The sequence below is a fragment of the Brienomyrus brachyistius genome, chromosome 5 (assembly GCF_023856365.1).
Source record: "Brienomyrus brachyistius isolate T26 chromosome 5, BBRACH_0.4, whole genome shotgun sequence".
Lineage (NCBI taxonomy): Eukaryota > Metazoa > Chordata > Actinopteri > Osteoglossiformes > Mormyridae > Brienomyrus > Brienomyrus brachyistius.
This window is the reverse complement of record NC_064537.1, coordinates 11581773-11598264: the sequence shown is the minus strand read 5'-3', so window position 1 is coordinate 11598264 and position 16492 is coordinate 11581773. Positions and strand designations below refer to the sequence as shown.

Below are 16492 nucleotides of genomic sequence, written 5' to 3'. Positions count from 1 at the left end.
TTCTGTGGTTATGCACAGTACCTTGTCAGCCCCTCAAGGACAAATTGGTCTCTCTCTCTGCTCGTCGGTTGTATCGGCTTATTGACACATGTCTTCCTGACATTTTGAACCTGGGGGATGTTGGTTTATAATGAGCAGCCCCAAGCGCAGTGCAGTGGCACAGTTGAATTACTCTGTGGATAAGGGGTGTTTACAGTGGTTTTCCTCTGAGCTGAACATAACAGTGCAGTCACTGTGAGCTGCTTTGTCTGCACCCATCAGCACTTGTTAGTTATTTTGGCTTTTCCTGTGTGACATTAATGTACAGTGAGCGACTGTATCCCTGTATGTACAGCAGTATATATTCAGAATGGTACGCATGCAGTGTTCTCCAAAAATTCAGAAGCTCTGATAAAACCCTGGTATCCCTAAAGACTTGGTCTAAAGTAGGTCAGCAGGAGAGGTGGATAGGGCTGAAGGTGAGGGAGTGAACATCAGCAGGAGAGGGTGGGCTGGTTGCTGAGTGGGAGGCGGGCAGGGGGGTTGCGTTTCCAGTGAGAGGAAGCAGCCGACTGGTGGGGACCAGTGACGGTGATCCAAGCCAGAGGAGCCTCACTGCAATCATTGCAGTGTGTGAGACTTTCCGGGTCTCTGCAGTACGTGTGTCTGCAAATGAGTCTGTCCTGCACCAGTACAAGCACAGATGCAGCGATGCCTAAAATAGAATCGGGACAAAAGCTATGCTGAAAAAACACTTGAGCTATCATGAAAATTGGTTACCTTACTCTCCCTCTGCAATTTCATATAGCATGTCATTCGTCATTGAAGTGCTTGTCTGTTTTTATAGGTGTGGGGTAGTAGGAATCTATTCTCTCTCCTTTTTTTATTTCAGCCCAAACAGAATGATCTCCAGCACAGCATTTGGAAGGTAAGTGAACTCTCATTTGCTTTCGCTATTGCCTGGTTAATTATTTACTGTACCCTGGCCTTAAATGTGTATCTGGTATTGAGTTGTGTGATTTAAGGAAAGGCAGACGCATGCACAAACACACACATTGCTTCTCCTTTCCCTGCTCGGTGCTGGACTTCCTAACTTGGAAAGAGGAACATTTTTTATTCCGTTGACACTTGACATTTATGGATGAAGTACTAAGTGATTTCGAGTTGGAAGTGTAGAGGCTTCCGAGATTTGGGCATTGTGTTTTAAGATAAGGTTTGGTTGCTTCCTTTATGATGTTAGCGCAAATCTGCTGGTCCTAGTAATATCCTGAGACTGCCTCCACTCATTGAGACTATTGCAGTTTGTTGAACCATCATTTACACAGAACACCAGTGTGACTACATGTTTTTATTCCTACTCCGCCTCCAGTCTCCTCCATTGTAGCAATCTGGCTAATGGTGCCCACATATGAAGTCATCGCATTAGTCGAGGAGCAAAGAACTTGCAGTTTAGATGAGCAGGGCCTTAAAGCAGCATTTCTCAACGTGCTCCTCTGGGAATTCCAGATGGTACACGTTTTTGCTACCTCCCAGCTCTTGGTAGTTCAAAAATGTGGGCTGTTTGGGGGGTCCTCAAGGACCTGTTTGAAGAACACTGTACTGAAGCACCCCCCAGCTTCAATCCTCACCCTCTCAGACTCCCAACTAGATGGCTAAAGTCAATGATTTAGCTGTGAAACCTCTAGCTAGAGGCTTATGACCAACTTAGCTGGAGTCAATGGATGGATGAGGATCTCTTCATTTTTACATTTAAAGACCAACATCAAACTTCTGTGGAGATTTGATCATTTGTGCCTGGCGAAATGTGGAGCTGTTGCTGGGCTATTATCTATGCTTCGGCTGAGCTGTTTGCCTGCCTGGTGTCTCACCCAGGCAGCTGCTCCACAACAGCAACCTGAGCAGCAGCAATGGCAGCACGGAGGACCTGTTCCGGGACAGCATCGACTCCTGTGACGCGGACATCACGGAGAAGGTGGGAGGGCCGTCAGCCGCATCGGAACGTCCGCCTGCGCTCCTGACGCTAATCCAGGGGTTTCCCATATCTATGTTGAGTGCTACTACTTGTGAAACAATTATCCTCAGACGCGTTATGTATGTATATACTCGGACTGCAGTGATTGTATGTTAACAGTGATTCTTGCAACTATAGCCAGATGGTTACTCTGAGGTGAAAATGAAAATTCAAATTTTTGTTATTCAAAACAAATGTATCTTGATTGACTAATTAAGACCATCCCACATGACATGATGCAAAGATTTTGCAGCCCTGGGTTTTTTTTTCATTCCCCTTTTGGTTATGATTAACATCAAATATCAGCACAACATCTACAACAAGTAAATCACACACCGGGAGGTACTTTGCCTGCAGGCTTTCAGTTATGTACTTTTTATATATGGGTTAATAAAACCACAAACCGTTTTCCTTTATTTCCATAATTGCTAAAAATGGAGGCAGACTTATAAGCCTGTTGGCCATCTATTGTGACCTGAAGAACTGAAATTTTAAATTAGTAGTTAGACAAAACAACTTCCTCCACTCTAATCTACCCTTGTTATGGTGGTGCAGCATGGCACAAGGACGATGCACAAAGCAGTTCTGCAGAAATGGGATTTTATTAGTAACATAGAACAATACAGACCAAGAGAGGTCTGATCACAGGCATGTAGAAAACAAGAACCAAATCAGGGAGCAACACAGGAACAAATGCAGCAGCACAGGAACTAACACAGGACATGCATCTAAAAAGGAGCAAACAAGGAAACAACCACAATGACCAAATGGGGAGCAGAATGAGGGCGGGCCCTTAAATACTCAGATAACAAGGGCAATATCAGGGGCAGGTGTAGACCGCAAGATTTAACCAAAGAATAGGGATGGAACAAGACACAGGTGAGGGTTATTAACACACACTTAAGGGTTCCAACTCTAGGAGATGCCACGATAGCAAGACTTGCGAAACTGGGGCACAAGCAGGAATAAAACAAAGGTACAGAACAAGGAACCAGGTGGAAAAACAGCAAAACATAACAGAAATGAACCAAGAACCAAAATGTAAAACACTCAAACATGATCAGCAATGATGGAAGAAACATATGCCTCCTAGCTACACGCTCAGCCCATTTAGCGGCCTGCGGAACCGGGGAACACGCTGTGTCCTGTGAAGAACACAGGACTACACAAAATGGGATGACCAGTGAAACAAGCTGGCCCGACAGGGAAACACATGGCAGGGACAGATCCTGACATCTTTTATGCATAAATTTTTATAAAGCAACAATCTGGCTGGTGTATTAAATAAATGGATGTTAAATCCCTCCCCCTTCTCTCCCACACACTCAAAAGGTGAGCTACTTGGAGAAGAAAGTGACGGAGTTAGAGAGTGACAGCCTGATGAATGGCGATCTGAAGTCCAAGCTGAAGCAGGAGAACACGCAGCTGGTGCACAGGTAGACACACTAGGGCAAAACGCTCTGTGCCCTTGTACTCACGTTTGGGTCTCATTGGCTACTCATAAGGTATCAAAAGTCCTGTGTGTTTTTGAGGTATGTCACCTCAACGAAAGTCAAGAACACCTCTTGTTAAATGAATCAATACTGAAGTTGCAGCTTCATGTACAGTATATAGACCTTTTTTTTTCCTTCTGCTTTTGTCCCAAGGGTTCATGAGCTAGAGGAGCAGATAAAGGACCAGGAGGCACGGGCAGAGCAATCTATGGAAGAGGAGCTGAAGAGGCACCGTGACGCCTACAGCAAGCTTGAGAGGGAGAAGAACACAGAGATCGAGCTGCTCAGCAACAGGTGCCGCCCGCTCACCTGGCCCCTGGACGCTAGACATGCAGGGATGGCCGACAGCTGTGCAGGTTGGGGCGAACCACAGCTGGGTGCTCCAGGCTTTAGCTGTGACAACTGAAAAAAGCAGGATGAGAGTGTCGTATTTTGGGCTGGGCACTAGGTAGGGTATACAATAGCCAGGAACGGCCATAGCAGCTAAGTAAGGTGCATGCTGTAATGGCTGAGCATGCAGCTGGGCGTAAAGATCCTAGGATCGAGGATGAGAAGGACACATAAAAAGGGGGTGTGTCATTGGTCAGTGTTGGGTGGGGACTTCTGAACATGACCTGGCTAATGGGAGAGTAACATTGTGCTTGTATTGCATAAGCGAGTGCTGCAGTAGTCCAGGTGGAGCAGGACGTCCGGGTGGTGATCCTGTTAACTTGGGGCTCTCTCCCCACCACAGACTCCAGCAACTGGAAGAGGAGAACGGGGAGATGAAAGTCAACCTGCACAAGCTAAAGTCCCAGACAGAGAAGCTGGATGAGGTGTGTGCTAACTGGCGAGCGTCCTTTCTAGTAGGGTTCCTGGAGGAGAGGCTCATAATTTGGGGGGTCATATCTAACTCCACCAGTACACAGGGCAGATGTGTCCTTAAATAGTGTGGTGCTGCTGTCTCTGAAACACAGGCGCTCTGGCTTTGTGTTCTGTTACTAATGTCTCGACACACTCAGGTGAAGCCAGAGAAACGCTCCTTAAAATATCCCTGTTAATCAGAACGCTATTCGGCACTCTGTTTGGAACAGGGAACGTGTGAAAGCTGCTTGTTGACACATCTATTTTGAGTTGGGGAGCCTATCCATGAGCAAACTGTTAGTCTAATTCACATAACGTGATCATGTGACCTCCCCCCAGCACCCAATGACATGGTGTAAATGCAACATTGTACAACAACAACATGATCAGCAAGCTGTTTGGTGTGCTTTTTGTAGCTGCATTCAAATGCAACAGAAAATTTGTTCTAGGAAAAAAAAATGCATGTTGTCCATCTATCTGTTTTCTGTCCTGTTTAAAGGAATTGTGGTACTTGGCAGCCGTGGACAATGGCAGTAATTGCCTCGTGTGTGTGTGTGTGTGTGTGTCTGTGCATCTCTGTGCATGCAGGAGAAGCAGCGAATGACTGACAAGCTGGAAGACACCAGCCTGCGCCTGAAGGATGAGATGGACCTCTACAGGAAGATGATGGACAAGTTGCGGCAGAACCGACACGAGTTCCAGAAGGAGCGGGAGGCCATGCAGGCTGTAAGATTGATTGATGTGCATACACAATTGCTTCTATCTAACTGCGGTTGGGCTTTTTACTGCAGAGCCTAAGACCTCCTGCTCCTGTCTCCTCGCTCTCCAGCTAATTGAGGACCTGCGGCGAGAGCTGGAGCACTTGCAGCTTTTCAAGCTGGAGGCCGAGAGACCTGGAAGGGGGCGTAGCTCCTCCTCGAGCCTGTCGGAGTTCAACTCCAAGAGCCGTGAGCTGGAGCTGGAGAATGATAACAAGCGTCTCAAGCAGGTGGGGGCTGGTGTCATTGAGTGATGTCATTGAGTGCCGCTGATGTCATTGAGTGCCGCTGATGTCATTGAGTGCCGCTGATGTCATGACACCGTAATAGTGACGATCAGATCGATTACCTGCATATAGTGGCTGATGACCTTGTACACTAAGCTAACACTGCCGGGCCTGCAGCTGATATTATTTTGTGTCCTGCCCATTCTCAGGAACATTTGTTCAACTGCCTGGTGACGGCTAGTCTCAGAAAGATCATTCATATCAAGTATTGAGACTTTTTTTCTTGTAAGACATGGAGTACTTTTCTTGTACTTATTTTAGTAATATTAATGAAGGCAAGTTATTTCAGGGCACTGATATTGTAAAACCATGATCTATTCAGTCCTTTGTTTTGAAGACTAACACTTTTGAAAACTCAAAAATGATGTCCTGCAGCAGGTATTCCAAAGACGTATATATTCTGAGACAACATCTCAGACTCGTACATTGGAATGATTAATATCTTGTTCACAAAAGACTCTGACTCCAGGCTGAGGTCCCCCCCCCCCCATACACCTGTAACAGGATCGCCTTGACAACAGCCACACGCTGGTTTGCTAAAGACATAAATTTCTCTACACCCCCCCCCCCCCCCCCCGCCACCTTTCCAGAAACATACACTGAAAGGGAGACCATGTTGCCTCATGCTGGCTCTTGTGGCTGTCAGCGATGTAACTGCTCGGGCTGGTCTCCCCATCAAGGTGCTATTGAGCGGGGGCCAAGTGCCATGTGGCAGTCACAGGCCTCCCCTCAGTTCCCCTCCGTTTGCAGTCCTCTCACGTCTGAATGGCAGTGAAGAGTAATCAAACAAGAATGGAGCACAAGCTGGGCTCTGGCGTTGGCCAAGCTTTGTTCCACAAAAATTATGAGCGTCAGAACAGCAGATGTGCCCCTCCTGGTCTGACGTCCCGCCCTCTGCTTTTGTTTACCCAGAAGATAACCCCCCAGGACATTTCTTGTGAGCTCCAGCAACTTGTTTCTGCTGGAGCACGACTCCTTCCCAGTCTTATGGTAATGCGTGTTTCCCGAAGCCTCTCTGATCCATTAACCCTCGAATAACACCATCATACATAGATTTTCATGCAGTGCTTTAAAAACTGCATGCCGCCTTGTCCTCGTAGTCGTCCACTGACTCCATGACTTAACAGTGAATAACCACACATTTTTACTGACGGGATGGCGTCCCATCCAAAACCCACTGGAGATGGTCAGACAAGACCACAGTCATTTGCTTATGCAGTCGGCCCTTGTTTATCGCGGTTAATCAGTTCCAGACTCTACCGCGATAAGTGAATTTCCGCAAAGTAGGATTTTTTATTTATACATCGAATATTTTCGTAAAGCATAGAAAACCTGTTTACGACCTTCTAAATATGGTTTTTAACATTATTAGACATGAAATAATACCCTTTAGTCACCATTACTGTTATGATTGCTGGGCATGGAAGCAGGACCGGGGAGACGAGGAATCTGGATCGAAGGGTTTATTTAGAATCACTCCAGTTGTGGGACACAGGATCATGTAACAACAAAACGTCAATGACAGACCTGGGCTTACAGACTCTGTCGTGGATTTAAATAGACCGGAGGAATCAAACTGACAGAAAACAGCTGATCACAATCGAGGCTGCACACGTGGTTAATAAGGGGGCGTGACACAGGAGGATCATACAGGCAGGTCATGACAATTACACTCCTATTACCCAATATTTTAGACAAAATAAGAGAAAATAAGACATATTAGATGTCACAAATATATTATTATTGTACATTTAATTACAAAGAGCAAAGATGCTTCCGATGCGTAGTGATGTATCATTTTCACTGTCGGTCAGCTTTTTAATGAATATACAAATAACCGCGATAGAGTGAAGCCGCGAAAGTGGAAGTGGCGAGGGACGACTGTACCTCTTTTCCACCAATGCAGTGCTAGTGCCATGTTTGGAACAGGTTCCATGCTTTTCCACTGCTAGTCAACTGGCACCATGCCTGAAAAACTGGCTCCAGCCCAGCTAAAGAGAAATGCTGGTCTGAAACTGTGCACCTGTGTCGTCTGCATATGGGGAGGGGCTATAATGCGTTATAAACTTCAGCAGAGCTACATTTGTTATTTCCAGTGTTTGATGTTTTGTTTGATTTTTAGTGTTGAAAATATGCAGAAATAAAAGTAGAGCTGAAGAGATCAGGTTGCATTCGAAGTATGGAGCAAATTATTAACAAATAAAAGAAAAATATTACAAGAAAAAGGCTACCAAAAACTACATAAGAACTGTCACAGAGTGACAAGGGATGGAAAAAGCTTAAAAGTATCCCATCACTGGTCTGTATTTCCATCGAAAAACCATTATTTTATCCAAATTCAAAGACGTCACATATCCGTCATGGGTACGCGCCATGTTGTTTTTAACCAGTGGAAATACAGGCCAATGCTACTTGGGAACCAGCTCGCTGTCAGCACCGGTACCCATACTGACACCGCAATAGTGAAAAAGAGGTATCGGTATTTCTTTCCAAAACGTGTTTCACTCTTTTGATAGATTTTTACTGAAGCCATTTCATTTAAGTACCTATTTTGAAGAGTGCAACGGCAAAGAAGAACTGGGAATCTTCAGGTTACAAATCTTGCTGTCGGGTGCCTTGAATGTTATTCACTGCAGGGGATAAGTAGAAGATGGTGCTTAAGGACAGGTTGTTGTCCAGTGGGAGGTCCACGTGCGGGTTGGGAATGCCAAGGCAGACATCGATCTAGGTCCTCTCCTTACCTCAGACTGAGTTGTCCCTCCACACCGTTTTTACAGGAAAACCAGAAGCTTCGGGACCAGAATGAAGACCTTAACGGGCAGATTCTTAGCCTGAGCCTGTACGAGGCCAAGAACCTCTTTGCGACCCAGACAAAAGCTCAGTCATTGGCTGCCGAGATAGACAATGCCTCTCGGGATGAGGTGAGTGGATGTTCAGGTGGTAGGTTTGAGTGTCTGTGAGAGGGGACTATAAACATGTCTAACTTCAAAAGGCTCATGAAAAGGGGGTGATATTTTCCTGAACATGTAGTCTCATGTCAAGTGTTAATTTTGTGATGCTCTTTGGCAGTTGATGGAAGCCCTGAAGGAGCAGGAGGAGATCAATTTTCGCCTCAGGCAGTACATGGACAAGATTATCTTGGCTATCCTGGACCACAATCCTTCCATCTTGGAAATCAAAAACTAGACTGAACTGGTTGGGAGGGCCACAATAAGCAGGCACTGCCCCCAACAGGCTGGGAGTATAAACTGCACAGATGCAGCCACTGGAACCGGAGTCGTTTTGTATTTACAGTTTTGGGACTGCTGAAATCTGTGAATCACAAAAATATGTTAATGTTTTTCATGCACTTTTCCCCATTTTTGTTCCATTTGGTTGTCACCACTGCTGTAGTTTTTATGGGAATTTACTGGAAAAGCATTTGGTATAACTGGATCATGAGAAGCATTATCTTTGAGTTTAAATATATACTACCTCTGGGTATGTAAGTGGTATGGTGTAAAAAAAAACCTGCCCTGTGCTTAAAAGAAAACAATTTAAACAATGAAAAGATATAAACATGGTTCACGGTAAACAGTGGTTGTAGAAGGTATGGTCTGAAACCGGAGGATGGTTGGAATGTGGAGTGGAGCAAGTTCTGAAAGTCAAGTAAGGAGGTAAAGTGGAACATGCATGTGTGTGTTGGCACTAAGGTGAAGCTTAGCAGGGAGCCCAGGACTGGTGAGATGGGGTTGTATAGCTTTTGGGATATCGCCCACATTGTGGTCACGCTCCTGGGGAGATGCAGGGTGAGATGGGATGGCACCTGGGCAGGAAGAAATGTGCCGAGTGGATTAAAGGGAGTAGCACGGGAGTACATGAGAGTGAGATGGAGTCTGGCCTGTTGGAGGACTGAAGGCAATCAGTTTAGATACGTTTTTCAGCCTGTTCTCAGGCTTATGATGCTATTTAGTGCGACAGAAGGAGGTGGAGAAATGGGTCTCTGCTGTTAGTCATACTAAAAAGGGCCCAAGACATGCAATGCTGCACATATTCCTTGTGTGATTGGTTACCACAGGATAACCAATCAACAAAAACCATTCCCTTCTAACTGGTTGTTGAACATGAGGCTGAGTGATTGTGAAGAGGCATGTTTGCTCAAGCTCACTTTGATATATATTTTTTAAATTATTAAGTGGGCATTAATGAAACATCAAGACTTGAACCGATCCGGTCCTTTAAGGAGAGAGTATTCTGAGAGTGTTTTGTTTGTTTGGAGCCAGAAGTCAGTCTTGAATGGTTTGCATATGTCTTTATTAGTCAATAGTTGCTGTCGGCTGCCTGAGTTGAGCACCAAGGACACTACAAAAGCTCATTCAGCAGTCCGCAGTAATGCATTGTGACTGTGAAGAGTCCTATCTGCTTTGTGAGCCATTTTTGGGTCCCCATGCATCAGTAGTGCTTCTGGGTTTAGTCACGACTGGTGTAGCCATGCACAAACTCTGAGATAATGCTGGAGGTTTTTCTTCTGTGAATGTGAATGCTGGCCGTGAAATCTGAGAAGAGGCATTATGTGATTTATTTCCTGCACATGAATTTCCTGGGTTCAGTGGGGGGGGGTGGAGGGGGAACAACCACTGAAGTTACCAGAATGTTAACTGGTGTGGGTGGTAAGATAAAGTAGTTATACATTTACCAGCAGATGAATGTAGAGCAGTTGATTTAACTGTATAGAGGGAAGAGATGTAAGTACTTGGGTACACTGTTACAGTACATACATTTAAAAACAGACTTGAATAATAGTTATTTGAATGAGGAAAAAAAATATTTTGTAACAAGTCTTCAATGTGTAATATAAAAGCAGAAAAGAATGTTTATTTTCCCACCGATCTATACATTAAATCTGGGACATGGATAATTCTTGTTTTTGGTCTTTCTTGTGGTATTGTTCCAGAAGATTCTGACAGATACATTTATGTGAGAAGGGCAACCCAGCACTCTGTACTCCGGGCTGAAAGGCAACATAGTGTCTACGTTTGTCTGTTACTCCCCTACACATGGAGTGCTCACATGAGGGCCTGTCGGTTCGGCCTTCTGTGGACGTAGCTCCTGTCAAGCACCTTAGGGATGCATGGCCAGATGTGGCTTAGCATGCTCCTGTTAGGCAGGTAGGGAAGCTCGGTCCAGACCTGCCATCTTGGAGTGGGCGCAAGTGGGAATTTGCCGGAATGTAGCAAGACTGCATGTCGTGGTCAAGGGTCGCCAAGTAAGATGACGTGCACCATGCTGTAGGTAGGCTGTGGTTGGCCTCACACATTTGAGTTTGATAGAAGGCGTGACCTTGCTTGTATGGAAAACTGGACAGGGGGACACAGTGTTCTGGAACGGAAACTAGAAAACGGACTCTTCCTTGAGAGCTGTTTTACAGAAAGCTTGTCTGAAACATTTTAAACTTTTCATGTTTGCAGTGGTATCTGGGGAGTGATTACGTTCTCTTACCAGAATGCAAACTGGGGGAGAAAACCCTTTGTAAGCTTAGAACTATTATTCTGCAATAAACAAATTTAAAACTCTGTGCTGGCAGGTTGGATAAAGGTCATGTGTGGGTCAGTTCAAATTAGTGTGTTCTAAATGTCACTGAATGTATCACCATACATTTCACTGCGGTCTCTGAAACGGCTCTCTTGTTTGGAATTTTTTATTTTTTTTTACTGTAATGAGATTTTGTGCATCACCGTATTTTAAAAGATGTTTAATTTAAGGGTAATAGTTACATTTAATAATCTACTGTGAATCATTGTAGTTTTGCTATGTTGCACAAAACGCGTTATTCTGCATGTTCTAGGGCTTTTGTGTCTTTCTAACAAGTGACATTTTCTAATTTTCTGTATCTGGCTGCATAGATCTTTTTATACGCATTTAGTATGCATTTATAATATGTGTGAACATTATTCATAACTTGTAAATATTGTACATTAAAGTTTCTACTTTATATTCATGTGCCACCCAAACACTTTTAAAAACATTTTTTACTGGTTTACGAAGAAAAGGGCAATATGAGAGCATGTTGTGTGCATATACGAGACTCGCAGCAAAATATTTTGATCATATATATTACTTGATTACCTTGTAATTTGGGATTTGTTTTCCAAATGATTTTGTCAGCCCTGTTCGACTTAAGGTATGTCTTTTGTTTTGGCATTAGTCCAAATAAGTATCCCCCTTTTTGGTTGCGTTTTTGTCTAGAAGACAAAACTACCATCCCCGTACCATCAATAGCTTTAATCCCTGCTTGTCTTCAGTTTGTCCCCGCAAATTCACGTCCATCTCACGTCCTTTTGATATGGTAATGGCCTTGTCTCGTGTCTTCCCCTGAACATTATAAAAACTCTCCAAAGGTGTCTAAATGACGTACAAAATATTAACTGCGATACATGTTATTGCAGTGAAAGCAAATTCTTAGTGGTGGCACTTGAATTCCCTCTTTTTTCCCGCCAGTCCAGTGTATTTTCGAATGGTACACCAGTTAATAAATTTGGTTTGCAAACTAACTATATTGATCGAGAGCAGTCTTACGAATCTGCCTGCCCTGTTTCTGCGTTTTGGGGAAAAACTGTTCACTGTCGGATGCGCTTTGCATAGTTATTGGGGAAAAACTAATAGATAAAACCTTACCTTAATACTGTGGAGATGGTAATGTTTGTAGAACTATTACTGACTGCACACATACCAGAGTGCTATTTTTTTTTGATAATTTACCGCTATTACTGCACTATTCGATCACTGACCTTTTATACAAGAGAATTTTACTTCTCTGACGCAGTTCTTTATAGGTGCTTGTGACCATACAGTTTCATGCTGTTAATAAAATGATCTGCTTTAGCATGACTAAGATGCGTGTAGCCTTCAATGTTTATTGTACAAATGTATATAATCAGGCGACTTAAAAACGTTTATTCGATTTGCCTGTTCAAAATGTTATTTTATTATAGACCTACAAATATTTTCTTCCTAAATTCTCAATGCATTCTAATTGAACGTTGGATGCCTCTTAATAAACCTTAATGTATTTTTCACTTTGGAGGTTGTGGATATGCAGCTTCCTTCCCCCGCAGAATCACTTCCATTTTGCTGCAAAGAAAAATATCCGGGAATCTCGTTCCTTGTTCGCGTGCATAACATTGGTAAAGTGGTAAAACGACACGAACCAGCTACTTTTAGCAGTAGTCGTTTTTAATCAACGTGGTCCCTAGTGTTTTCACTGCAACACGATTCACCTGAGTGCTTCAATGTCAATAACTCATAATTGGTATCCTGAGAGGTGTATCTAACACCCATTGTGCTTGATGACTTTTCCGTTACTTTATCCGTGTTGGTTAGATATTAAGGGATTGATTACACATGCTAGGCCCACGCATTGTATTCTTTCTAATTGGAAAAGCACACATTTCCAAACAAATTCCCGAAACCAAGTCTCCCTCTGCTGGCGGCTTAATGGAATCGTCGTGTCTCGTGACCAGTAACTATAGCAACCAACATTCTGACGCTCCAACGATTCCCAGAAAGTGGCGGGCATTTCGGTAGGTGAATGAACACCGGTCTGGTTTAGGACTGTTAAAACCTCCATATATATTTATAGATAAACATCCCTGGATTCTTAGTTATTTTTTATTTAGTCTTTTAGTTAAAAGCTACTGGGAGACTAACTTGCTGAGGCTATTTTTGCCTTGTTGCGGTCATACACACACTCGGATAATCACAAATAAATTAGCCCGTTGTATGTGTTTCCACATTTCGATAAAATTTAGCCGACAGTCAGTCTTCGTCTGACAAACGGCTCCCTCTGCAGTGCTGGTGTAATTTATTGGGGAACGAAAATGTCCTCAGGCTCCTGCTAATATATAACTGACTGTAACCAGCCTTAGCCTCAACCAACAAGCCGCAATATAGTATAATGTTTTCAGTGTTGAACATCTACTTGTGAATTTATGCTTAGCCAGTACCGAGCAAAGTATTCGTTCGTTTCATTTTGCATACCGAACCGAAAATGATTTATCTGATATTTAACTAATTACAGAAATAACTATAAAGGTGTGACTCGTGATTTGATCGTTAAGTAGACTTGTAACTTGATGCTTGCTAGTAAAACTTGCCGCTGTACAAATGGGTGAAGTTTTCATAAATAATGGGAGTCGCACAGTGCAAAAACTACACCACATAGTGAGTGTGACAACCATAGGCCCTAAGGTTTGTCATAAAAATGATCACTATCTTAAGAGAAGAACAAAATTGGAAACCATTCCATGACAAAGTGTGTTTGCAAGATATTCTCTTAAGCTGGCCTTGGATACAGTCGTAAGACAATCTCAGTGCTATTTTCTAATGCTATGGATATATAAGGAGAAAAGGTTCCCTTGTCAACTTTGAGCTGCAACCCACTTTTTCCACACCCAGACAAGCAGGCAGCGTGGCCAGGGGCAACGTGATATTGCAGAAGGTGAACCTTCTACGGGCCTCTATAGTTATGACCGACCCAGTCAGAAAAATAAAGGCCCAGAAGAGGAGGTGGAGAAGGCATCATCGGACATGGAATACTTTAGAAGAGGAAAATTGGGAGGAGGAGATAAAGGAGTCCTTGTCACCTGGAGAGAAGGGGCCTAGAGAGGAGTCTTCTCCTTATGGTGAGAAAAGTGCTAGAAACGACTTGTTAGATCTTGATGAGCTAAGAAGCTTTTAAGCAAAGCTGGTCTGAAGATGTCTTGTGAGCATAGTCTGGAAGTGAGTGGCTAAGACCGATGCTTGTTTCATTGAGATCTCCACATTTCTGCATATTCTGCATGTAAAAATGACTATGAAGACTATTTCCATCTCACTTCCCTGTATTTATTGCCAAGTTTCAAGTCCTTTTCATTATTATGTTTGTCTCCTCATTCATTTACATTAGGGGTTCCCAGCCTGTAGATCCACCAGCGAATCGATCAGAATTTCGTAAACTTAACCATTTCTTTTTTACAGATACAAACAACTCACAAATGTAAGGGGTGGGAAAAAATTGAAAATATAACTCTGGAAAGAATTATGAGACCACCAGAATTATGAGACCACCATATTTTTTTTTTATAAATCAGCATTTCTAAATCCTGGTTAATCCTGGTTCTGCTGGCAGAAGGTTACGCTGAGCAGCAGGTTGCTTCCAGGTTTGAAATTGCTAAGACAGCAGTACAGAAGAGCAAGGTGAAGCAGGAGACAGTGGGAACGACCAGAAATCAGCTAGGTAGAGGGGCAGAAGCAAATTTCTAATGCCAGAGATGACAGTTAATTTACTTGACAGTTTCTCATGAATTGGAGGATGACATCAAATGACCTTCAAAAGGAATGGGAAACGTCACGTGCAGGTGGGAAATGCACTGCTAGGACAGTTTGTATCAGGCTCTTAGAATCTGGACTGAAGTCCCATAAAGCGAGGAAGAAGCCCTTCATTAATGAGAAACTGAGAAGAACTAGGCTGCAGTTTGCTATACATATATAAAATTATAATAATAATTATTATTCGCAGTCACATAAATTGAGAAATGAGTTGAACAAAAAATTGAGCTGTGGTCTCTTGATTTTTTTCCTGAGCTGTATATGGTTTATTTTTGGAAATTAACCAGCTCTTTTGCAAAATCCCCAGCATTCTGTGGCCTGCTGGAGTACTGGCCATGAACCAGTACTAGTCCACAAACCTGCGGTTGGGGACCCCTACCTTACATCTCCTTCTGCTCTCCTGTTTTGTGGGTGAATTATTGAAATTCGGCGACTCTCAAAGCATTCTAAGTGTCCTTGTTGCTTCTGTCCTGGTGTCTACAGATTCTGAGGATGTGTTCTGCCCAGATACTGTGCAGGAAGCCCCCATCCATGTTCAATGCTGCAGCCTCAAGGAGGGGATTTATATCCCTGCTGTACACCATGTAGCCCCAGTGAAGAGGGTTTGCCAGCAGACCCGTATAGTGGTAGGCCAGTTTGCAGATGCTAAGGAATAAGACGGCACATGCATTCTTTTCCCTCACCACCATTAGCATTGATCTAACATTTCAAAGTTTTAAATAATAGTTTTTGATTTCTTCTCAATGAAGATTAAAGAATAACTGGAAACAAGCTGAAAATGAGACGATTTAGTTGAGTTTCTCATTGGTACGGTTTTGTTGTATGTTTTAACTATTTAGAAAGGCTTAAGTGTTGAAATAAGCAAATGAAGGCAGTTGAGTTAAGGAAGCAGACATGTGTTGTATTCTTTTGTTTTCCTTATGGACTGGGGTTGTGCCCTGAACAACCATGATGACTTCCTCAGAGAGTAATGTTGAGGTCTGTGCTGAGAAGTAGCAAGGTCCACAGTCCTGCTTTTCCCTTGTTGTCTTTTCAGTGAAAATGCATTTGGAATTAAATTAAACACTTGCTGGGGTTCTGTGTCTGATTATGTTGTGTTTGTGCAATTTGTTGCGCAGGGATGTTTGTGTGTCTTTTGCTAGAGTCCTTCCACTAGATGGGAGTGCAAAGTAATCTGCTCTCACATCCAACAATCATTCTGTATTCCGTCTGTAAAGCAAATCCATATTATTCACATACAGGGGTCACCCACCAAGTCATGCACCACGCAGGGAAGGCATCTGTATTCCTTTATTCTTATGCTTATATGTTTAACTAAACTTTAGAGAGTGTTACATTTTACATCTTACATTTATTATTCCTTGTAATAAATGCACTTGAACTTAGCATCAAAAAAATGGAGCATCAGAAAATGGAGAAAGAACATTATAAGATGGCACCTAATATCACCACGTTTACTGTTTTACTTTAGAACACTTAAAACTTAACAGGTAGGTGTAATTTCTTAATATGTGAAGACAATATACATTGTCATTAATGTGGTGCCCATTGGCAGTCTTATATTTGTGTGGTGCTTTTGCTTAGGAAATAATGGAGATGTAGTGTACACATGCTATAGAGGAAAACCAGCTTTTGTTATACCTGGTGGTTTTGACCCCGTGGTTCTGGACCTTCAGAGGAAACGGAGGCTTTCGCCTCAGTCTGTTCATAGAAGTGCGAGTGCGACCAACCCAGTAATGATACTCTGTGTTCTGGAATTCACAGTAGCTGCCAGAG

The 16492-nt window shown here is 43.2% G+C and overlaps 1 protein-coding gene across 6 annotated transcripts in view; it reads left to right on the top strand.

Moving 5' to 3' along the window:
• Positions 1-12242, top strand: part of LOC125742162 (rab11 family-interacting protein 4A-like) — a 56512-nt gene extending 44270 nt beyond the window's left edge. For 5 of the 6 annotated variants that reach the window (XM_049013875.1, XM_049013879.1, XM_049013877.1 and 2 more), the window contains 10 exons: positions 872-907; positions 1852-1951; positions 3323-3426; positions 3637-3777; positions 4217-4298; positions 4915-5052; positions 5156-5314; positions 6284-6361; positions 8149-8292; positions 8441-12242. In XM_049013875.1, the coding sequence (XP_048869832.1) occupies positions 872-907; positions 1852-1951; positions 3323-3426; positions 3637-3777; positions 4217-4298; positions 4915-5052; positions 5156-5314; positions 6284-6361; positions 8149-8292; positions 8441-8557 (1099 nt within the window). In that variant the 3' untranslated portion in view covers positions 8558-12242. The remainder of the gene's footprint in view (positions 1-871; positions 908-1851; positions 1952-3322; positions 3427-3636; positions 3778-4216; positions 4299-4914; positions 5053-5155; positions 5315-6283; positions 6362-8148; positions 8293-8440) is intronic. The other variant, XM_049013876.1, reaches the window with a different exon arrangement.
• Positions 12243-16492: the final 4250 nt, after the last annotated feature.